This window comes from Narcine bancroftii, chromosome 1, assembly GCF_036971445.1.
Source record: "Narcine bancroftii isolate sNarBan1 chromosome 1, sNarBan1.hap1, whole genome shotgun sequence".
NCBI lineage: Eukaryota > Metazoa > Chordata > Chondrichthyes > Torpediniformes > Narcinidae > Narcine > Narcine bancroftii.
In genome coordinates, this window is record NC_091469.1 from 68,927,226 (window position 1) to 68,952,007 (window position 24,782).

The window sequence follows — 24,782 nt, forward strand, 5'->3', positions numbered from 1 at the left end:
TGAAGGGGCTCCTCCTCTTTCCTGGGCTGGCTTTTCTGGGATTGGTTAAAATTGTTTGAAGTTGAAACGTTCCTCCTCCCTCCTGAAGTTTTTAAAACACCACCTTTGCCATAGTCCGCCTCTCTCGCTTACTCTGTGCCTTTCTCGTTGCAGGAGGGAGCCAAGCAGCATGGCAGACCGCGCTCCTTTTGACACCAACCTGATCACTGTGACCCGCTTTGTGCTGGAGGAGGGCAGAAAGGCGAAAGGCACCGGGGAGTTGAACCAGCTTCTCAACGCCCTCTGCACGGCTGTCAAGGCAATTTCGTCAGCCGTCAGGAAAGCGGGCATCGCCAACCTGTAGGTATTAACCATTTAACCGTCAGAGCGACGAAATCAAGTGATTGTTTCATTGCTTAATGCGGCCACGTTATGCCCTGGAAGCAGTTGTAGAACACTTGAGAAATGCTTTCAGTTTCCCACAAGTTGAACGCGGATATTATGAACTTTTTCCATCTCTCTTCGTCGATGGTAGTTACTTGGTCGTAATTTAAGAAAGAGATGTCCATTGCTTTGCTTAAAAGTGTTAAATCCGCGGAAAGAATGCAGAGATTGACCCTTGTCAGCTTGCTAGTGCATTTTTTTAAAAGGGCATATTTGCTTTAAAGTTCAGATTTAATCTCCCTCCAGTGGTTTTAACAATTGGGGGTGTGTCATGGACAGCTTCCAATTAGAAGAGGCACTTGTCCACAAAGAAGTGCTGTCTCATGCTTAGACAGCCTTATTGGGCACATCATCTCACATCGAATGCACATTTTGAAATTTCAGATATAGTTGTTTTATTCTATTCTCAAATGTGAATTACTCAACTGTTGATATCACACATTTTTTTTTACACAATCTCATTGTGAATGAACAATTCCAGTATCACAACAATTACAGTACTTGAAATTCAAACATAAGATTGATATTAATGTGATAGAAGACAACTTTGTTAGATTTCCCATTTTATGGAGTAACTTCAATAGCTGAGCATCTGTACATAATATATAAACAAAAAAGTCCTCTATTCCCAATGTTTAGCTATAAAATGCAATGCACCCTTGTGTATGTCTCCCCATCTGAGACTCATGGACAGAAACAAATCCTAGATGCATCTGTCAGAATCATTGAAATGTTTATGAGTTGAAATGTTAGCACATTGGAGCAAAGATTCAGATTCCTTACAGATCAGTATACTCAGAGAACTTCTAATCATTCCAAATTATTAAGAAGTAAACACAGCAGATTTTTACATCTAAAATATGTTTAATTTTTGAAAAGAAGGAGATCACCAATAGTCAAGGCTGATCTGGGCTACTGAAAATGGTAATGTTGCCATGGGGTCCCTTGAGTGGAATGAAGTTTGGTCTACAAGGCTATTCAAATAATTTGGCTGTGTCTTTAAAGCTTCCAAGTGTTGAAGAAGTCTCTGTCACTGTAAATCCTTAAAACAAAATTGTAATGTAGCGGAGGCTACACTGCTCCTGCAATAACACACACAACCAGACAGGTTGAGCTCAGTGAGCAGACTAGTTTATTGCAGGCTGCTGGGCTGCATTTATACTCCCAGCCCGGACCTGGCTGAGAACTGTGCTGGAGGGCGCTGACGTCACCCGGGCATCAGGTTTCTGAGCCCCGAGCTGGAAGGAAGGGAAACCCCTGATGGTGCCATTTTGGCTAGCTGCCCCACAGCGTGGCTTACAAGCGGGGCCGGTTCACCTGCCATATGGTGAGCCGCCACACAGCCCCCCCCCAGAACCGGCACCAATGTCCTTTTTTGCCGGGCAGCCTTGTTTCTTGGTCTGGGCAACGACCACAGCCTCAGTGGGATCAAGGTGCGCTGGCTTCAGCCTGTCCATGGTAAACAGCTCATGCCTGCCGGCCAAGTCCAGTGTGAACATCGAGCCGGAACGCTGTATATTCCTGTACGGCCCCTTGTACAGTCGCTGCAGAGGTGCCGCGGTCATGCCCCGCCGAACGAAAACGAACTCCGCTGAAAGCAGCTTGCCAGGAACGTGAGACGGGCGGGTGCCGTGCCTGGCGGCGGTGGGGATTTGAAGGAGTCCAAGGGTGCCCTGAGGTGAGGAAGTAGTTCTTGCGGCGACTGCTGGGGATTGTGAGGTGCGTTGACGAACTCACCGGGTAGTGCCAGCGGCACATCGTAGACCAGCTTAGCTGATGACACCTGTAGATCTTCCTTGGGAGTGGAGCGGATGCTCAGGAGCACCCAAGGCAGTTCGTCCGTCCAGTCGGGTCCAGTGAGGCGGGCCATGAGTGCCGACTTAATGTTGTGGTGCAGATGTTTGACCGGTCCATTGGCCTGCAGGTGGTAGGCCGTGGTGTGGTGTAGCTGTATCCCCAACCTGTTGGTGAGCTGTGCCCAGAGTGCAGATGTGAACTGGGCACCCCGATCGCTGGTGAGGTGAGCTGGGACGCCGAACCGGGAAACGCAACCATGCAACAGGGCTCGGGAACAGGAGTCGGTGGAGGCGTCTGGCATCGGGATCACCTCAGGCCAGTGAGTGTTGCGGTCCACCACAGAAAACCGGTAACTGTTGCCCTGGGAAATGGGTCAGGGCCCGACAATGTCCACGTGAATGTGACTGAACCGTTCCTGGATGTGCTCGATCTCCTGTACAGGTGCCCTGGTGTGCCTCTGCACCTTGGACGTCTGGCAACAGGTGCATGATCTGGCCCAGCCCGCGATCTGCTTCTGCAGCCCATGCCATACGAACCGTTCTGCCACCACCCGGACCGTGGACCTGATGGACGGATGTGAAAGGTCATAGATGTGCTGCGGAACCACTGGCCGCGGGGTGCCCAAGGAGATATCGCACAGAATGGTGCCTTCGCCGCCTGGAGTCGGGAGGTCTCAGAACCGCAGGCCGGTGATGGTGGTCTTGAGGGCCCTCGTCTCCTCATCAGCTTCCTGGTCCCGGCCGAGTTGGTCGAAGTCTATGCCGGGCGTCAGCGCGCAGATGGCCGGTCACGACTGTGCATCAGCAACCATATTGTCCTTCCCTGTCTTGTGTCGAATGTTAGTGGTAAACTCCGACACGAAGGAGAGGAGATGCTCCTGGTGGGCCGACCAGGGATCTTTTGCCATTGCGAGTGCCTGGGTGAGGGATTTGTGGTCAGTCAGGAACAGTTGCTTTGTTAAGTCGTCGATAGACTCCGCAGGGACACCAGCCGCCGGAGGCTTTCGGGACCAGGTGGAGCGGCGAATGATCCCCAGCTCCAACAGGTGCAAAAACTCCTCTTTCGCTACCTGGAGCTTGTCAGGCAGGAGCCAGCGTGCCTTGGTGTGAACCAGTGGGCCCTGAGTGGGGATGTGGTGGAACACCCCATGGTGTGGCGAGGCAACGGAGAACTGTGGCTTGAGCAGTGTCAGGAACTTGTCCAGTATCTGCTGGAACTCGTCTCTAGTCATGCTGATCGTGGCCATCTGCGGTTGCTCTGAGCGGGAAGCGTCGAGGCAAACAGCCTGGAAGGTATGGGCGTCCACCAGGCGCCTACCTCGAATGTCCACCAGCAGCCCGTGTGCCCAGGATGGCCGTCAAGAGGGACGAGACGGTAAACCTTCTTGCGAAATTCTGTTGGCCGATCTGGAAGTGGATTGTCTTGTCTCTATACATCTGGATTCCCATTGTGTTGGCCACACGGAGTGGAGGTCCATGAGGTGGGTTCCTGGATTCGACGGCTGTGGCCGGGATGATGCTGATTTGGGCTCCAGTGTCAATGAGGAACTGCCAGCTGCTGACTGAGTCCCGCAGGTAGAGAAGGCTGTTTCCTTGGCCAGCTGCCTCAGCCATTAACAGCGGCCAGCCTGTTTGTTTCCCTGGAACGAGCAGGGCTGACGACACTTCCAAGCCTTGGCTCCCTAGTGCTGGTGGTAGAAGCAGAGGCCTGAAGTGGATGCTGTGGCCTTGGTTATGCTCATGGGGGACCCTGCAGGGGCCGGGTGCTCTACCGCAGCACTAGGGGCAGGCTTGGCATGGTCGTGCCCATGCCTCATGACCTGCTGGACCACTGAGCCTTCCGAGAATCGTGTGTTAGCCATAGCTCTTGGGCCTTCTGGGCGACCTTCCTCGGGTCAGTGAAGCTCTCCTGAATCAGCAGCAGGCGGGTGTCCCCGAGCATATGTTCGAGGAAGATGCACTCGAAAAGTGGGCAGTTGATGTGCTCACCCATGAGCGCGAGCATCTCGTCCATCAGCTCCATCGGGGATATGTCCCCCAGGGCATCAAGGTGCAGCACCCAAGCGGCACGCTGGTGTCTGGATAGCTCGAGGGACCCGGTAAACACTCGCTTGATGGTCTCGTACTTGTCCTCGGCGGGTGGGTGCTGATAAAGGTGCACCACACATCTTTTGGTGGCCTGGTCCAGGGCAGTGACCACATGGTAGAATTTGGTTGTGTCGGATGAAATGTGGCGGAGGTGAAACTGGGCCTCCGTGTGGCCGGACCAGGTCTCCGGCTCCTGAACCCAGAATTTAGGCAGCTTCATGGCTATAGCGCTGATCCCAGGCTCGCTCTTGATGGGTTCAAAGACGTTTGAACCAGTCGGGGTCACCAATTGTAGCGGTGGCTACACTGCTCCTGCAATAACACACCCAACCAGATGGATTGAGCTCAGTGAGCAGACTAGTTTATGCAGGCTGCTGGGCTGCACTTATACTCCCAGCTCGGACCTGGCTGAGAACCGCGCTGGAGTGCGCTGACCTCACCCGGGCATCAAGTGGTCCCCAAGCGCGGGTTTCTGAGCCCCGAGCTGGAAGGAAGGGAAACCCCTGACAGCGCCATTTTGGCCAGATGCTCCGCCGCATGGCTTACAAGCGGGGACAGTTCGCCTGCCCTGTGGTGAGCTGCCACAGTAACATCTTTTATTATACTACTGAATTTCCCCTCTGAACCTCTCTGAGCTAATTTCAAATAAGCTGAGAACCAGTTTATTATTCTACTTTGTATATTATGAGTATATTTTTCCCCAGTTCTTCCTCTTAATGCTTGTGACATCTAATCCCTAAATTGAAGAGACTGAGTTTCATACAACATACAGTGCCCTACATAATATTTGGGACAAAGACACTTTTTTCCTTTATTTGCCCCTGTGCCCCACAGTTTTAAAATTGATATCAAATGATTCACATGTAATAAAAGTGCACATTCCAGATTTTATTCAAGGTTAATTGTACACATTTTAGTTTGACCACGTAGAAATTACAGTATGTTTTATACATAGTCCCCTCATTTCAGTGCACCACAATGTTTGGCACATTTGGGTTCATGGGTGTTTGTGAGTACTCGGGTATGTTTAATTGCTTCCTTGGTGCAGGTATCAAAGAGCTAGGCTTGCTTCTAAGCTTTTGATCACCTTTGGAGTCTGTAGTTGCCATTTTTCAACATGAGTACCAGAGATGTGCCAATGTAAGTCAAAGAAGCCATTATGACATTGACAAACAGGAATATAACAGTAACTGACATTGCTTAAACTTCAGGATTACCAAAATCAACAATTTGGGACATCATTAAGAAGAAAGAGGATACTAGTGACCTCAGTCATCGCAAAGGGCCTGGTATTCCAAAGAAAAATCCCCAAACATATGTCCGAGAAATCAGAAACATTTCTCAGGAGGCAGGTGTGGATTACAGTTTGCCAAGAATTATTTAAAAGAGCCTGCAGAACTCTGGAAAAAAGGACTTGTTGACAGGTGAGATTAACCTGTATCAAAGTGATTTCAACAGCAAAGTGTGGAGGCATAAAGGAACTGCCCAAGATCCACCTTTGCCATAGTTTGCATCTTGTAGTGTAGCCTCAGTGTTTCTTTTCATGAAGACTTCTGCAGACAGTAGTAATTGAGACATCCAGACCTGCCTCCTGATCTCTCAGACATATGTTTGGAGATTTTTCTTCATCAGCAGTAGAGATTTTCCTTGGAATACCTTTGCAATTACTGAGTTGGCCAGTACACTTTTTTCTTCATGATGTTTCGGGTCAAGAATCTGATAAGGTGTATCCTGAAACCTCGACCATCCTTTTGCCTCAACAGATCTTTTTGCCTCCATGGATACTGCCTCATCTGCTCTATTTCTCCAGCAGCTTATTTGTTTGCTCCAAATTCCAGCATCTGCAGACATTTATGTCTCCATTATACTGTGCTAGTTTTGCCCTGATTGCACAGCACATTTTGTTTCTGTCTTAATGATAATCTGGAGTTTATATGTTAAAATGTGTTACTTTTTAAATGTTTGTGAAAACTAATAACAAGAATACTAATTTAATCAGTGTGAGTTAGACCGAATGGATCATTCAGTTAGTGAGAATGATTTTATTCAGTGGTAAACAAGACTGCTCAAACTACAGGGGAATCACGCTGCTCTCCATTGCAGGCAAAATCTTCGCTAGGATTCTACTAAATAGAATAATACCTAGTGTCGCCGAGAATATTCTCCCAGAATCACAGTGCGGCTTTCGCGCAAACAGAGGAACTACTGACATGGTCTTTGCCCTCAGACAGCTCCAAGAAAAGTGCAGAGAACAAAACAAAGGACTCTACATCACCTTTGTTGACCTCACCAAAGCCTTCGACACCGTGAGCAGGAAAGGGCTTTGGCAAATACTAGAGCGCATCGGATGTCCCCCAAAGTTCCTCAACATGATTATCCAACTGCACGAAAATCAACAAGGTCGGGTCAGATACAGCAATGAGCTTTCTGAACCCTTCTCCATTAACAATGGCGTGAAGCAAGGCTGTGTTCTCGCACCAACCCTCTTTTCAATCTTCTGCAGCATGATGCTGAACCAAGCCATGAAAGACCCCAACAATGAAGACGCTGTTTACATCCGGTACCGCACGGATGGCAGTCTCTTCAATCTGAGGCGCCTGCAAGCTCACACCAAGACACAAGAGAAACTTGTCCGTGAACTACTCTTTGCAGACGATGCCGCTTTAGTTGCCCATTCAGAGCCAGCTCTTCAGCGCTTGACGTCCTGCTTTGCGGAAACTGCCAAAATGTTTGGCCTGGAAGTCAGCCTGAAGAAAACTGAGGTCCTCCATCAGCCAGCTCCCCACCATGACTACCAGCCCCCCCACATCTCCATCGGGCACACAAAACTCAAAACGGTCAACCAGTTTACCTATCTCGGCTGCACCATTTCATCAGATGCAAGGATCGACAATGAGATAGACAACAGACTCGCCAAGGCAAATAGCGCCTTTGGAAGACTACACAAAAGAGTCTGGAAAAACAACCAACTGAAAAACCTCACAAAGATAAGTGTATACAGAGCCGTTGTCATACCCACACTCCTGTTCGGCTCCGAATCATGGGTCCTCTACCGGCATCACCTACGGCTCCTAGAATGCTTCCACCAGCGTTGTCTCCGCTCCATCCTCAACATCCATTGGAGCGCTTTCATCCCTAACGTCGAAGTACTCGAGATGGCAGAAGTCGACAGCATCGAGTCCACGCTGCTGAAGATCCAGCTGCGCTGGGTGGGTCACGTCTCCAGAATGGAGGACCATCGCCTTCCCAAGATCGTGTTATATGGCGAGCTCTCCACTGGCCACCGTGACAGAGGTGCACCAAAGAAAAGGTACAAGGACTGCCTAAAGAAATCTCTTGGTGCCTGCCACATTGACCACCGCCAGTGGGCTGATCTCGCCTCAAACCGTGCATCTTGGCACCTCACAGTTTGGCAGGCAGCAACCTCCTTTGAAGAAGACCGCAGAGCCCACCTCACTGACAAAAGGCAAAGGAGGAAAAACCCAACACCCAACCCCAACCAACCAATTTTCCCCTGCAGCCGCTGCAACCGTGTCTGCCTGTCCCGCATCGGACTTGTCAGCCTCAAACGAGCCTGCAGCTGACGTGGACTTTTACCCCCTCCATAAATCTTCGTCCGCGAAGCCAAGCCAAAGAAGAATTTTCCCTTAACAAAGGTTCACTGGGAGGCATTTTCTGAATATTCATCAAAAGGTTAAAACTGAACTTAACTCGCAATTCGTTAGTAACTAGTTTTTTTTCTTCACAATGACATTCGAATAACACAGAATTTTGAAGAGAATAAAGGTAACATCCATTCCCCTTTGCCTTCAGATGTGTTAGAAATACTCTTTTCTTACCCCATCCCAGTTAACTAATGATTTCTGGTCTATGGTATCCTGAAATACAGTATATTGGCAGTGTAGCAAATTCCTAACGCCTTGCAAAGCCAGAAAATTCTTATAATATTCTTGATTACACCACAAAACAAAATAGATCTCAGCCCACAATGATGTATCAATTTGTAAACTACTTCACAACAACCTAACAACTTCCCTACCTCACACCTACAACCCTCTATTTTTCTTACATCCATGAGTCTTTTCAATGTCCCTATTGTAACAGCCTCCACCATAACCTCGGCAATGCATTCCCGGCACCCTTCACTCTCTGCTTAAAAAAACCCTAAACTTTCCTCCATTCACCTTTAATAGATGGCCTCAAGAGAAGTTGCTAGCTTTCCCTCATAATCTTATATAACTCTATTAAGTTCTCTCTCATCCTTCATCGCTCCAAAGAGAAAACTTTGTTTCATAAGACATGTTCTCCAATCCAGGCAACATCCTGGTAAATCTCCATTACACTCTCTCTTAAGCATCTACATCCTTCCTCTAATGAGGCAACCAGAACTGAATGGAGTATTCCAAGGTTAACCTACAAACTCCATCTGCCACTTCTCCGCATCCTGTTTATATCCTGTTGTAACCTAATGATGACCTTCTACACTTCCATCCTTTATCATCTACAGACATACTGGCCCACCCCTCCATCTCTTCATCCAAGCCACTTATAAAAATCACAAAGAGCAGGGAACCCAAAACAAGTCCCCGTGGAACACCACTAGTCTACGACCTCTAGGCAAAATACGTAAAACTACTGCTAACCTCCACTCTCTGTAGGCAGCCAGGTTTCCTTGGATCCCATGACTCATGACTTTTTGAATGAGCTTACCATGGGGGGAACTTGTAATTTGCATTACTAAAATCGATATATATCATATCCACTTGCCTTGCCTTCATCAATTTCTTTGTCATCTGCTCGAAAAGCTCAATTAAGTTGGTGAGGCATAACCTGCCACTCACAAAACCTTGCTGACTATCCCTGAGAAGACTCTGCATCTCTAAATGCTCACGAATCCTGTCCCTAAGAATTCTCTCCACTAGTTTGCTCATCACTGCCATAAGGCTCACTAGTCTCTAATTCCCAGGATTCTACATTTACCATTCTTGTAGAATGCTCTTTATTTTGGAGTATTTTTCAGTGACCATACTCCAGAGTACACACAACTCTTATCACCTGGACTTCGAAATGTTGCAATAAGAGTGGAAAATATTTGCTAAGCCATTAATTATTAGCTCATTTCAAAATTTCAGTAGTAAGCATCTAAAAACTATTGGATTTTGACACTTTAACGAAGTGTTTTTGAACAAAGAAATTTACAAGAAAAATTATGCTAGCATGGATTTCATTTAATTGGTCTCATTAAATTCTTTGAATATTTAACAAAAAGTATCAGGGTTAATGGAATAAATCCTCACCCATCCCTCACTCTTTGAATAATGTCCCATTTAAGAAAGTAAACAACGAGGAGCTTGGAGGTACTCAGGATGTGAGGCAGCATCCATGGACAGATGGAAAAGAAACCAGGTGTCAATGGGGCTTCAAAAAACTGGAATATTCAGTGCTCATATGGCCCATGATTCATTCCACATGCTATCAAGTAAGGGCTAACAGTACGAAGCAAGCAAATTTACAGAATCAAACAATGTTATTAGCTGTCGTACTGAAGTCCTACACTCTAAAATTAATTGCACTTCTAGCCAACTAGTCCAGTACAGTTATGACACTCATCATCTTGATCAAATGAAAAATTGCCCAGACACATTTTGCTCACAAAAAAACAGGGCAAATCCAATTTGGTTAATTATCAAGTTATCGGGGTACTTTCAATCAAGAATAAAGCAATAGTGCTGTCAGGTGACACCTATTCACTGCTGACCTGCTCATTGGTATAAAAACAGACATTTTGAAAGGACTCAACAAGCAAGCAGCATCTGTAGAAAAAGAAACCGTTCAGAGCAAGGGTCCCTAACGCGAAATGTCAACTGGTTTATCTTTCCTACAGATACCCGAGATCTTCCAGCATTTCTGCCTTTGTTTCAGCCCCTTCTTTGGTTGGTCAGCCTAGGTGCTGGTTTCAAAAGAAACCTGCTTATTAGTGTCCTGTGGCAGATTCATCTGGATGACTCAACTCCAAACACAGTCCAAATAGCTGAGATCCAGAGATTTGAATGATGCCATGAACATCAATGCAGCCTGTGTGTGTTATCATGGACCATTGAAGTCAAAGTGAATCATGGAGCCGTAACTTGTACAAAGAAGATTGTTATGGTTGGTGCTATTTAATCAACCTAGCCCCAGAACATCATTGCATAAGTTCTCAGGGGAACGTAAGGGTTCAATCAGGCAGACGCAGCATGGTTTTAGAAAGGGAAGATCTTGTTTGACAAACTTGTTAGGATTCTTTGAGGATATAATGGGTGCGATGGATAGAGGGGAACAGGTTGATGTTGTCTATTTGGATTTCCAGAAAGCGTTTGATAAGGTGCCACACAAGAGACTTATCAGTAAGTTACAGGAAAGTGGAGTCCGGGGAAGTATATTAGCCTGGATTGAAAATTGGTTGTCTGACAGGAGGCAGAGTCGGGATAAATGGGAGTTTTTCAGGTTGGCAGAGAGTGGTAAGTGGGGTGCCGCAGGGGTCAGTGTTAGGCCCACAACTGTTCATCATTTACATTGATGACTTGGAGGAGGGGACAAAATGTGTAGCCAAGTTTGTGGATGACACTAAATTGAGTGGAAGAGCAAATTGTAATGAGGATGTGGAGAGTCTGCAGAGGGATAGAGTTAAGCTGGATGAGTGGGCAAAGGTCGGGCAGATGGAGTACAATGTTAGTAAATGTGAGGTTATCCACTTTAACAAGAAAAATAAAAGAGCTGAATATTATTTAAAGGGTGAAAAACTACAGCATGCTGTTGTGCAGAGGGATTTGGGAGTGCTTGTCCATGAATCGCAAAAAGTTAGGTTGCAGGTGCAGCAGGTTATTAAGAAGGCAAATGGAATGTTGGCCTTAATCGCTAGAGGATTTGAATTCAGGAGTAGGGAGGTAATGTTGCAACTGTATAAGGTACTGGTGAGACCACACCTGGAGTACTGTGTCCAGTTCTGGTCTCCATATTTGAGGAAGGATATACTGGCTTTGGAGACGGTCCAGAGGAGGTTTACTAGGTTGATCCCTGGATGAAGGGGTTGACTTATGATGAAAGATTAAATTGTCTAGGATTGTATTCGTTCAAGTTCAGAAGAATGAGAGGAGATCTTATAGAAACATATAGGATTATGAAGGGTATGGATAGGATAGATGTAGGAAGGTTTTTTGAGCTGGCCGGGGAAACTAAAATGAGAGGACACAGTCTCAAGATTCGGGGGAGTAGATTTAGGACAGAGATGAGGAAAAATAGTTTTTCCCAGAGAGTAGTGAATGTTTGGAATTCTCTATCCAGGGAAGTGTTTGAGGCTGCTTCATTAAACATATTTAAAATTCGGTTAGATAAATTTTTACATGATAGAGGAATTAGGGGATATAGGGAAAAGGCAGGTAGGTGGAGTTAGGTTTTAAATTAGATCAGCCATGATCGTATTGAATGGCGGAGCAGGCTCAATGGGCCATTTTTGGCCTACTCCTGTTCCTACTTCCTATGTTCCTAATTTTCTAAGCCTAAGTCCAGAGTTCTCCTTGCAACATGAGGTCATTGGAGATGTTTACTTATGATTGAATAATGTTCAGTTCCACTTCCAACTCATAAGCGAATGAAACAATCCATGCTTGCATGTAGCAAGATCCAGACAACAGTTTTGTAAGATCCTAAAAATTAATAATGATTAAAAATGTGGAACTTGCAATATATGCACTGGTTGAGACAAACCATATTGATGACAGTAAATGAAAGCTAAATAAACAAATGCGGGCAAAGGAAATAAAGCGACACGGTTAGCAGAACACGATTACATTGCCAGTGCACTGGGTTCAAATGTGGTGCTGTCTGTAAGGAGTTTGTATGTTCTCCCCATATCTGGGTGGTTTTCATCCGGGTGCTCCAGTTTCCTTCCATTGTAGGTTAATCAGAGTATTTGAGTGGCACGAGCTCGTGGGCCGGAAGGAACCGTTTCTGTGCTGCATGTCTACATTTTTAAAAAGTTAATTTGAAGAGCACTGAAGGACCTCGGTAGGAAAATAGGAGAAGGCCTGAGAGGAGCATAAGTGCAACGAATTTATGCAAAAGTTGTTTTGATTTCAGAAAAATACATTTAAGAATACAGGTTACTGGTAGGATGTGCATTAAAACCATGTTTAAAACAGCTGGAGACAGGGGTTCCCACCTTTCATTACTATCTCTCAGATGGAAACAGTGGCCTCATGGTTAGATTCACTTGTACTTTTCCCAATTCGCTAGTAAAAGTTATGTGTTACGTTTACATTATTTTTCTATGGATAAACATGTTCCTTTATAAATCTATGTATTAAACAGCTTTTCATTTTGGTGACTTTTTGATTAACAAGTGATTTTCTTCAAGGCAATAGCAAAATTCAGATTTCATATTCTCTTCCAACGTGTGTTGGGAACAGTAAATAATACAAGAATTTGGAAGTGTCATAGTCGTTTTTGAAATCAGACACTTAAAATTCATTGTGAAAAGAGTGGCAAGGTTGGCGTAGCAGTTAGCACAGTGCCTTTACCACACCAGCGATTGGGACTGGGTTGGGGTTTGAGTCTCGCGATGTCTGTAAGGAGTTTACACATTCTCTTCTTGTCTGCATGGATTTTCTCCAGGAGCTCTGGTTTCCTCCCACCATTCAAAACGTACTGGGGTGTAGGTTAATGTGGTGTCAGTTGGGCTGCACAGAGGCATGCGCCTGTTACAGTGCTGTATATCTAATTTTAAAAAAAAATAAAATGTAATCTTATTTTTAATGCCATTCCCCTTTATTTAAATCATAGTTCTCATTCCCTAAAGTCCATAGGGGAGGGAAGAGGGTTATAGAGAAAACTTATAATAGAGGTGTCTAATTTCCTGAGGATGATCTAAAACAAAACAAACCAGAATGTCAAGTCTTTGCTGCTAAGTTCAAAGGACTCTTTATTTGCCTCCAAACAGGATGATCTTCTAAATTGCCAAATGTGCCAGAGGGGAAGGACCAATCTGTTATTGTTGGAGTCAGAAAGTCAGAAGATTTAACACATTTACTAATTTATTGAGTTTCCTCAGATTAATGACTGCGTAATGAGCTGCATACCCAATGTTCACCTCTTAGATCAGTTTATAGTTTGGACTCCACTGACTTTTACAGTATTAATAGATTTCCTCAGTTTAAATGTCTTCTTTCATTTATCCTGTTTTGCTGACACAATTATTACATAAACGTCAAACTTCATTGCAAGGAAAATAGGGTTGATTTGAGGTATGGGTTTATACAAATGCAAATTAGGTAGGTTAGATCCTCTGTCTGATCAATGCTGATTTCCACAGGCTAGGATTATTTTAAAAAGAGGAAGAAAATTGCAAAACCTAGTTTAATGCATGCACCAAACCTAATTAACTACCTCTGCGGCGGTCGAAAAGATATTTTCATTTGGTTACAATTTAAACCTTAAATTTCATTCAGTCAGGTAGTTTTCAAGAACTGAATGAGACAAAATTGATGGCCTATCAAATGCGTGATTTTACATTATCTAATGGTATGGAATAAACACATATGCTGCCAGATGGATAATATTAGTACTTGAACATTACCCAGTATAAGCCCAGTGAAAGGTTTCTGCCAAGCTGGCTGCAATATTTTGAAATCGGAGAATGCAAACAATTATACTGATTTATCTGATAGGATCCTTGAAATGATGTAAGACGATTAGTCTTCATGTGAAAATTTTACATGCAGAGGAGAAATTCAACTCAAAGCCACCTTGCAAAACCTTCAAATTATCACATTTTATCTGCTTTGGAAATTTACTGGATTGTTATTGGTCTGGATGAGTTGTTTGGAAATCATGTTTAAATTGACAAATTAGGATCTTACATTGACTGTAGGACCCAAAATGGAAAGTGCCATTATAAAAGGATGCAGTGTGCATTTATCACCTAAATTCTGTGTCCAGTGTGGCCTAGCAATCTTTGATTAGATTGGTGGAAGCAATGCAAAAGGAAAGCAAACATATTTTTTTTCATTTTTTATTAATGTAGAGGGAGGAATCAGCCATTCAACACCTTGATCCTGGTCCAGTTTCCCAAGATATCAGCTGATCTTCTGCCTCATGCTTTTGCCACTGATTCCCTCATTATCCTAGAATGTCAAGCTCCACCTTGTAAATGCTCCATGACTGAACATGCACCATCCCATAAGTGGGAAAATGCCAAGGATTTACAGCCCTCTGGGTGTCTCCTCATCTCATTTCTAATTAGTTGTCACATTTCACTGAGAATATGTTCCCTAGGTCTAGACCAGTGGTTTTCAATCTGCCCCCCTAAACTCACATTCTATCTTAAGTAATCCCTATCCCATAAGTGCTCTGTGATTGGTAAGGAATTGCTTAAGATGGTATGTGAGTGGGAAGGGAAGGTTGAGAACTACTACCCTAGACCCAATTGTTACTGAAATATTTTGCTTGAGAAAAATTGTTATTGGCCCATTTCCTTTGGAGTCATGAAACCTGCACATAATTACAATTAAGAGTGGTTTTCAAACCTTCTTCTTTCCACTCACATACCACCTTAAGCAATCCCTTACAACAGATCACAAGGCATAGGGATTGGTTAAGGTGGAATGTGAGTTTAGGGGGCAGTTAGAAAAACACTGGTCTGGACTCTTCAGGAAACATTACAATGGGGAGTTCCAGTTGGGGAGGCTCCGCCACTAGACTTTACAAAAGCCCGAAGACTTAATTCTTAAATAGTTGAAAGTTGTGTCTTCCCTCTGTAACAGCATAGACAATGCTATTCATCACAATTAGTATATACAAGAGTAACATCTAGTATCTGTAGATCTCTGCGCACAGCAATATTTCATTTTATCCAGGGAAAGTATGTACAATGACATTAAGACCAAACTCATTTTATAGATATGGGCTTTCTGGAAGCAACGTCAATGTAACAGGAGATGAAGTGAAGAAGCTTGATGTACTTTCTAATGACATGGTAATAAACATGTTAAAATCATCCTTCAGTACATGCGTCCTTGTATCTGAAGAAGAAAAAAATGCCATCATCGTGGATCCAGACAAACGGGTCAGTTTAAATAATACTTCGAACTTTCTAAAATTTCTCTTATATTTGAAGAAATGGTAAATGTATTCATATAAAGTGTATTGTACAGATTAATTATTTTAACTTCTATGGTACACAGCATCCATTTTAAATAATTTACAATTTGAATGATCTAAATGATCTAGCCCTTTTAACTTGCTCATTCTGCCGACTGTGACAGAATATAGATATGTTTTTGAGAGATAAATTGGGGCAAGGTTTGTTAGTGTAGGTCACATACAAACACTTTAAAACAGATCTTATTTAAAATACTGGAGCTCTGCTAATGCTAGATATGTAGGGGCCTCAGAGACTTTGCAAAAGTTTTGGAGAGTGCCCAAGAGACTTTACTAATGGATTGTTGTTTACAAAAAGGCATCAGAAAAAGGAGCTTATCATAGCCTCATTCTGTCTGGAAGGGAACTTGCTGCTCTAAGAGGGTCATGTGGTTTTGCAAGCAGAGTGGGTCAAACAGGCTTTTCTTGCTCTCTCTGTGTGTGTGTGTGTGTGTGTGTGTGCGTGTGTGCGCGAGAGAGAGAGAGAGAGAGGTCAATTCTACAGTGTTACAGTCAGCAACAGCAGCTGGGACTGGAACAGGACAAGCTGGCAAGCTTGTAGAAAATCCCATTTAGAAGACAGGTTGTAAGTGCTTGATTCAGCCTGGTCAAAGCCCTTGTGGTCAAGCAAGAGGAGAGGACTGGCTGTCTAATGTTTCACTTGGAATAAGGGAAACAAAAAGGAACTCTGTGGTGACCTGAAAGAAAGAGGTTATCATCTGGAGAACCCTGAGGGGGGAAGTTTCTTTGCCAAGACACTGAAGTGGCTGGGTGTCCATCGTACAACAAATCTCCCTCTGAAAACCGACAAGAACCTTCCTGAGCAGTAACCATTTACCTTTCAAGCACCAAAGCCTGGTGAACTTTATAAATGTTAAATTCTGTGCACAGTATAAGAATTTTTGCAACCAGTGAACTTGGAAAAATGAGAAGTGAGATTGGACTGTGAACCAAAGAACTTTTATGGACTTGTACACACATTACATACATGTGATCTTAGAATTAGAAGGGGGTTAAGTTAGGTTAATTAAGTCAATAGTGATAAGTTAAAGTCTGATTCTGTTTTCATGTTTAAAGATAATTAAAAGCAGCTTTTGTTTAAGTCACCATTTGTCTTGGTGAATGTCTATTGCTGCTGGGTTTTGGGGTCCTCTGGGCTTGTAACACGACCAGTGGCATGTTATTGTCAGCTGGTATTTTAACATGATCTGTCTCAGAGGAATACAGGGTACAATCTCAGCTCTATTATATGCCTCTATTAAATATGGCTGTTAATGCAGTAATGCTGGTGTAAATTACCAACTTCAGGAAGGTTGTGTGGGAAATTGTATCAGAGAATTTGGATTTTTGTTTCTGTTGGCTCTGCTCATCTGAGCTGTTGTCCTACTTGATCCCTTTATTACAAAGCTGGGAATGTGGAAAATCAAAGGTGTGCATGTTATTTGCTTAGATGTGGAAGTTGCTGGCAAGATCAGCATTTATTCTACCCCAATTTGCTCTTGAGAAGATGTTGGATGAACTTCCAAAAGGTATTGGGTAAGGATTATTTTGTGGGTGCACATCTCAAAACTGGCATAATTGATACAATAACTTTCATGCTATGTAGAGAAAATCGGGAGTAAATAATCTTGCTGCATAGTAAATATATTCTTACTTTTCAGGGAAAGTATATTGTCTGCTTTGATCCACTGGATGGCTCTTCCAATATTGACTGTCTTGTTTCCATAGGAACAATTTTTGCTATTTATAAAAAGGTAAGCTTTTTATTACCAAAATTTAGAATTCTTGGCAATTTGTGTTTACAAAAAAAATCCAATCAGAACAAAACTGAATTGACAAGTAAAGTTGTGAACAATAGAAGCTGGAGGTTTTCAGCTAGCCATGCAGCAGAGACTGTCTGACCATTTCTCTCCATGTTGCTGCCTGACCTGCTGAGTCCCTGCTGTTCACTCAAGATTCCAGCAACTGTAGTTTTTTTGTTCTCCATTGACAAGTAAAAATGTCCACTTCCAAACTGTCCATGGGGGCCTGGATAATTAGTGGCTTCATTGTCCACTTATTTAAATAGGAATTTCTTAAGAAACTGTGTTTTAAACTTTAAGACAGTAATATTTTTTTTTCTCACTGTCACATTGATTCACTATATCATCAGCCAAGAGACTAGGAGAACATTAGGTCAAGATGAAATCCAAAAGTAAAACAAAAACTATTACATTTACGTTATACTTATCAGAAATTACTTTGTAAAATTACTGGTAGAAATCAATTCACCAATATTGCAGAGTAGAAAATAAGTTTGATGTGGCAGCTTAGGAAATTTTTTTTAAAAATGCTAAGTATGTTCTTTCAGTCCTGCCATTTATTATCTATATCTGATTCTGGCCAGATGACACAGCCCACCTTGATTTCAGCTCATCACACACCAGCCTTTGTTTAGTCTGCTAATACTTCTTAGGGTAGAATTTCCAATCATCAATACCTAAATAGAGGGAATTGCTTTTATTGAAATAGAGGGTTACAAGGTAGGAAGGGTTTCATTTTTTTTTTGGTAGATATACACATGTTGGCACAACATTGACAGCAGAAGGGCCTGTTCTGTCGTGTTCTATGTTAGGATACTAATGTACACAACTGGGATTTTCTGATTGGAGTGACCTATTCTGCCAAATTGCCAACATCTGCTTCCAGCTATCTCAATTAAAACTTCTGTCCTTGTTACTATTTCATCAATAAAAATTGGAGATTTCTATAGGGACCGTTACAGTTTTAATAGGAAGACAATTGGGTTCTTTATCTAAACCTGTACTATTTTTCTTTTTAAATGTATTATTGATATTTTATAGTATAACCAATAAAACAGTACAATTACAAAATGTGCTACAAGATTTTTTAAAAATTAGAAATAGTTCTCATGATAAAGAAATTCAGAACACAATTGTGACAATAAAGTAAAATTTAACAAGAACAAAAAAAACCCTAAAAAAGGAAAGAGAAACAAGACATAATATCCCTTAGACGTTGTGCATGTGTAGATGGACCGTTACCTTTCCATTTAATCAAAATTGCACGTCTGGCTGTCAATGAAGTAAAAGATAAAATTTGGGTTTGAATTGAGGTCAGTAATACATCAACATCTTGAGGTGATCCTAAAAGAACCATTAAAGGGCAAGGTTCCACCTTAAGAATTACCGATAATGTTTGGAAAAACATTTTTCCAAAATTCTTCTAGGCTAGGGCAAGTCCAGAACATAGGAATTAAAGAAGCATCACATATTTTACATTTGTCACATAAAGGATTTATGTCAGAATAAAAATGAGACAATTTAATTTTAGACATATGTGCTCTATGGATCACTTTAACTTGATGCTTTGCACAAAAGGAAGTAGTGTTAATCAAATTAAAAAGAGTTCCATACCTCATCAAACAATGGGCCTTTTCACACCGTATTGTAAAATGGAGATTCCCTGGAATTTTCCTGGGAACCCTCCTATGAATCTGCAGTATGTAAAGGTTGTCCATGGAATTTTAAACAGGTCCATGGCCCTACCTCAACGGTAGGGCCGCAGCCCCAGGAAATTTTCCCAGACCACCCTCTCTCTGCAACGTGAAGAGCCAAATGGCTAATCAGGGAAGCCTCGTGATGTCACGCTTGTGTGCTGCGTCACATAGGTGATTAAAATTAAAAGATACATACTGCCTGACAACAGCGGGTCGCTTTGACATGTTGCGACGGCAGCACAAAGTGGGATGAATGGCCGTCCTTGTTAACCATAATCCCTCACGCAGCAGGATCCCCAGAGTTGTTCCAGCTGTGTGAGGGATTATTGGAAATGAAGTCAGCCATTCATCCCACATTATGCTACCGTCATGACACGCCGAAGCATGGAGGGAGCGTGGGGGAGTGAGGGGCGGGCAGACAACGGACTGGGGGTGAACTTGTGTAAGGTGTCATTTTTAGGGGCGCGACCCCTCCTAAATTTCCAGGAAGGGCAAATTCCCTGGAATTCGGACTATAGTGTGAAAGGCCCAGGAGGTCCTGAATTCCCAGGAATTTAACTGGATCAAAGTAAGGTCACAGCTCCCCTGTGGTGTGAAAACGGCTAATGAAAGATTCAAATCCTGCTCCCAGGCATCCTTGATTTTAACTAACGGGGCAAGTCAAATCAGCCAAATTATCATAAATAAGAGATATTAAGCCTTTATGGGAAGATTGTAGATCAAAAAAATTGTCAAGAACAGTCGCCACAGGAATTCCAGGAAAATCAGGAATCTGAGATTGAACAAAGGGTCTAATTTGTAAAATCTAAAAAATTTATTTAATGATAATTTACGATCATGGTGTGTTCCTTGATTTCTTTAAAGAAATATCCTGCTTGCTTCTTACTCTAATTTCTGACCTTTTTGTATATATAGACCACTGATGGACAACCAAGTGAGAGTGATGCTTTACAGTCGGGTCGTAACATCGTAGCAGCTGGTTATGCATTGTACGGCAGTGCCACAATGCTGGTATTATCATCAGGAAATGGAGTGAACTGCTTCATGCTGGATCCAGTAAGAGCTTGTAATTTATTGAAAGCAATGAAAATAAAACAAGCCATTCCATCAAATGTCTCTGTAATTCATAAACCAGTAAACTCCATTGCAGTCTCTTACTCCGACTCCCCCCTCATTCTTCCCCCACCCCTATATTATGTAATCACGATTGAAGTCATTGAATGTTCCGTCCATGGATAAGGAAAAATCATTCACATTGCACTAACTAGAGTAGAGCCATAGAATTATTAAGCCTCAGAAGAAGGTGTTTTGGCACATCAAATTTGTACTGGCTCTTCCTTGTGCAATCCTGTCCATCCCATTGTCCGATTCAGTCCTTGTGGTCCTGCAAATTTACTTCCCTTTCAAATGCCTTGATCAATCCCATGTTCATCACTGTTGCAGGCATTACATTCTAGATTATAACTCCTTACAATGTAAAAAAAAATACTTCACATCAGATCCTTGCAAGGATTTTTCTGAATGATTAATCAGTTATCTGGGATGCAGTTGTTATATTGAACTCTTCCACATATGGGAAGATTTAAAATGGTCATTGACTGTTGACCTGCAATTAATCAACAGCCAGAAAATCCTTGGATTACTTTGTTAATTTTTGTGGAAGGAAATCTTTCTGTTTACCAATAATTTCAGCATATCTCCAAAAGTGGAGTAAATTGTTACCTACAATATATTAATTGTTGTTGTTGACATTCAGGGTGCTACCTGCAGCATTTTCTTGTGGTGAAGCTTTAGATTGTCCATTTAATTATAGCATGCTTATTCTACTTTGAAAATCCCTGTAACGATAATCATTTATCATTACTGATTGCCCTATCTATATGAATATTTAGAAATACAGCCTAATTTTACTCATAATGTATGTATTAAAGGTGTGTCATCATGTCACTGACTCTTTTAATGTAAATGGATTCTTAAAACTGACTAATATCTTGTGAATATAGGCTATTGGTGAATTCATTTTGGTGGACAAAAATGTGACCATGAAGAAGAAGGGAAAGATTTATAGCATTAATGAAGGCTATGCAAAATACTTTGATCCTGTAGTTACAGAGTACATAAAGAAAAAGAAATTTCCACAGGTATGGCAAAGAACATTGCAGTTAATTATGAAGAATTTTAGCCTCTCAACAAAAAAGCCACTTTATCCCATTTTTAACCCACAGGATGGTAGTGTTCCCTACGGTGCGAGATATATTGGTTCCATGGTTGCAGATGTTCATCGGACCCTGATGTATGGAGGGGTCTTTCTGTACCCAGCCAATTCAAAAAGTCCCAAAGGAAAGGTATGAGCTCTTTTCAAAAATAATCTCTGGAATGTTCAAAGTTCACTTGAAATCACTGAATTTCTATGACCTTTGACACCTGTCTGTTCATGAACTGACTGATTAATGTGCTTATTTAAAATCATGTTTGGAAGCAATATTTCAATATGTTTTCTTTAACTGGGGTTCATGACAGAACACATGTGTTAATTATTGTGGGTTTATAGTGCTGCTATCTACAGAACTGAAATAATTATAAGCTTGTTACTGAATTGTAGGACAAACAAATATGTTGTTTATGTAATAAATAGTAGGATACTGAGCAGTGCAAAGGAGTGCACACCTAAAGATCACTGAAACAGGGCAGCTAAATAAGATGATAGAAGAGGCATGTAGCATACCTTCTTTATTATCTCCGTGCATAGAATGTAAGAGCAGGGAGGTCCAGCTCAAACCATCAAGCATGAGGACACAGCTGAAGTGTGGATGTAGTTTTTTTTAGTAAATCCAACCTTCAATCTTTATTTTGTTTTCTGTGCCACATTTGATATTGAAGCCACAGTTCTAACTGACACTTCTCTGACAGCTTCATTGCTGTTTATTTTGCAATTTTTCAGTCCAGTTCAGGAAGCACTCAGTTGCTTTCCCTGTCGTTATAGGTTCTTGTGCCCTGCAGAGGGCCCTATGTCATAATTTCTGCATCTTGCTAGCAGTTAACTCCAGTAAGAAACCTCATGGAAAATTAAACGACCGAGTCCAACAAATAACATGTTCCTCACAGTCACCGTCCCAAATCGAGCTTTATAACTCAAATTTAATGTGATACGACAAAATGTGTTTTGCTCAGGTTGAGTCTGCTTTGAAAGGATTTGTAAGTCCTCAGAATTGGGTCAATAAATAATTGAACTCAGGTTGAACTTTAAGTGACCACAGTTTAGGATTGGCCACATAATCATTGAGGTCGGGATCCTTGGGGTTAACTGGATTAGCTATGCGTTCACGGACCAAGATTCTCGGCAAGGGTCATACAGGATCAGGTAGCAAAAGACTGCGGGTCTACAGGCTCAAGCTAAATTTATCTCGCTGTAATTTGTGACTTTACTTTAGACTATCCTATCATTTGCTACTTTGTACCCAGTGTAAAGGGAGAGACTAGTAAGAGCAGGAGGATAGAAGAGAACAAAAACAAGCTAAGGAGTAAGAACCAGGAAAGGAGCAACATTCACAGTGCAACTATCTTCTCCACCAAGCCACAGAAATATTAAATCAATTCCTCTGGTACAGTAAGGTACCCCATCCACCATATTACACATTCATTCCCTTCACCAGCTCACTGTAGCCTTCATTGCATACAATCTACAAATGCACTGTAGTTACCTAGGCTACACTGACATCACCTCGCAAACTTTGACCTCTACCATCATGTAGGACTAAGGGCATGAGAAAACCATCACCTGAAGTCTCCCCTGTCCCCAAACCACTCCACAAACCATCCTGACTTGGAAATATATACAATAATTGCAGTTCCTAGACCTTAAAATTGAATTTTTTGCTAAAAATCGTACACATTTTGATGTTATTCCTCACTGCCATATGGAGTTTTCCAGCTGCCTTCTTTCATTCTACAAAGTTAATCTATGAAAAGGTTTAACAGAGATACGACATTGAGCTTGTAAGGAGAAAAGTCAGCCAGAGGTCTGGGGTCACTGGCCACTGACCTCTGTTGAAAATATTTTTGCATGCTCGTTGGTTAAGAATATGGACAAAAAGCTTTTACTTCTCAAACTAATCTCCTGAATCCTCTGTTTTAGCTTCGACTTTTGTACGAGTGCAATCCCATGGCATACATCATGGAGCAAGCAGGAGGTATGGCCACCACAGGTACAGAAGCAGTGCTGGACATTATACCCGAATCCATTCACCAGCGGGCACCGATTATAATGGGATCCAAAGATGACGTTCAGGAGTACCTTGACCTTGTAAAACAATATTCTTAATGTACCTACAGGCACACAATGATGGAATGTAATGGCAAACTATGACCAAAGTTGGTAATTTATTCCATTCAGAGTAACATTCCGACTTGATGATTCAAATCATAACATTGATAAAGTGATTCCTTTTCCCAGAGTTATCAATCTGGGAAAATATTTGGGTCAGCATTGTTTTTGTGTATCTTTGTATAACTAACAATGCATACCTGTTCAACATTGTAGTAAAGGAGTAAAAATAAACACATTGATAATTTACTCCTCTAGGAACATCTCTTTATTTCATAACTGTTTCATATTTCTATGGTTTTGTGAATGTCTATATTTTGTTTTTAAAAGGACGTCAGAAATAGGAGCAGGAGTAGGCTATCTGTCGCACCGAACCTGCTCTGCCATTTAATAATATCATGGCTGATCTGGCTTTGGCCTCACCATCACCTACTTGCTTTTCCCCCCCATGTAAAAATCTATCTGTGTCTTAAATATATTTAATGAGGCAGCCTCTACTGCTTTATTGAGCAGAGAATTTCATAGATTCACTACTCTCTAAGAAAAGCAATTCCTTCTCATCTCTGTCCTGAATCTTCTCCCTCAGAATTTAAGACTACGTCCCTGAGTTCTCATCTCACCTACCAGTGGAAATGGCTTTCCTGTATCTATCTTAACTATAGCTTTCACAATTTTACATGTTTCTATAAGATCCCTTCTCATTTTTCTGAATTCCAGTGAGTATACTCCCAAACAACTCAATATCTCCTTATAGACTAAGGCTCTCATCTCTGAAATCAATTGGGTGAACCTCTTCTGCACCACCTCCAAAGCCAGCATATCCTTCTTCAAGTAAGGAGACCTGATCTACACACAGTACTGATTCACATTATTGATCCAAGAATATCCATTTGCCTTCTGGATTTTATGTTGCACTTGCAAGCCAATCTTTTGTGATTCATGTAGAGGTACTCCCAAATTTCTTGGCATAACAGCATGCTGCCATCTCACCATTTAAAGAATAATTTGATCTGTTTCCTTCCAGTGGATGATCACAGTAGATCAACCAACATTGTATTTCATTTGCCAGATCCTTGCACCTTATCGAGCAGTTTCTGGAAGTGTTCAACATCTGCCTGTTCCCCGCTGTCCACTGCACAATTCCAGTAAATTTGTCAAACATGACCTTTCCTCATGAATCCAATTTCTATTCAGATGTCTCACTGTTTCTTACTGAAGGCACTTTCCAACTACAGACAGTTTTGGCGTGTTAGACCAACACAAAATAATCATTCAAGGCCTTGGCCATTTCCGCTTTACCCAATATTAATTCCCCCTTCTCACTTTCCAAGGAACCTCTGTTCACCTCAGCTACCCTTTTCTCTTTATATAATTATAACAAAAACTTTTATTGTGTGTTTTTATATTTACTTTTATATTTTTTGCTTAGTGGTTCTTTGTTGCTTTTTAAAGTTTTCCCAGCTTCCCATTATCTTTG

At 42.2% G+C, this 24,782-nt stretch overlaps 1 protein-coding gene across 1 annotated transcript; it reads left to right on the top strand.

Moving 5' to 3' along the window:
• The first annotated feature begins 101 nt into the window (after positions 1-101).
• Positions 102-23,554, top strand: LOC138759301 (fructose-1,6-bisphosphatase 1-like). The gene is made up of 7 exons (XM_069929499.1): positions 102-339; positions 15,243-15,408; positions 17,144-17,236; positions 19,897-20,037; positions 20,985-21,122; positions 21,207-21,326; positions 23,117-23,554. The coding sequence occupies exons 1-7, from the start codon at positions 170-172 to the stop codon at positions 23,300-23,302; spliced, it is 1,014 nt and encodes a 337-aa protein (XP_069785600.1). The 5' UTR covers positions 102-169; the 3' UTR covers positions 23,303-23,554.
• Positions 23,555-24,782: the final 1,228 nt, after the last annotated feature.

What these genes read in the sequence shown, in the direction of transcription:
- LOC138759301 (XM_069929499.1), top strand. Translation starts at nt 170, where the DNA reads ATGGCAGACCGCGCTCCTTTTGACACCAACCTGATCACTGTGACCCGC. An exon ending in ACTGCTTCATGCTGGATCCA is followed by an intron (nt 20,038 to 20,984) that starts GTAAGAGCTTGT and finishes TTGTGAATATAG; the next exon opens with GCTATTGGTGAATTCATTTT. An exon ending in CAAAAAGTCCCAAAGGAAAG is followed by an intron (nt 21,327 to 23,116) that starts GTATGAGCTCTT and finishes CCTCTGTTTTAG; the next exon opens with CTTCGACTTTTGTACGAGTG.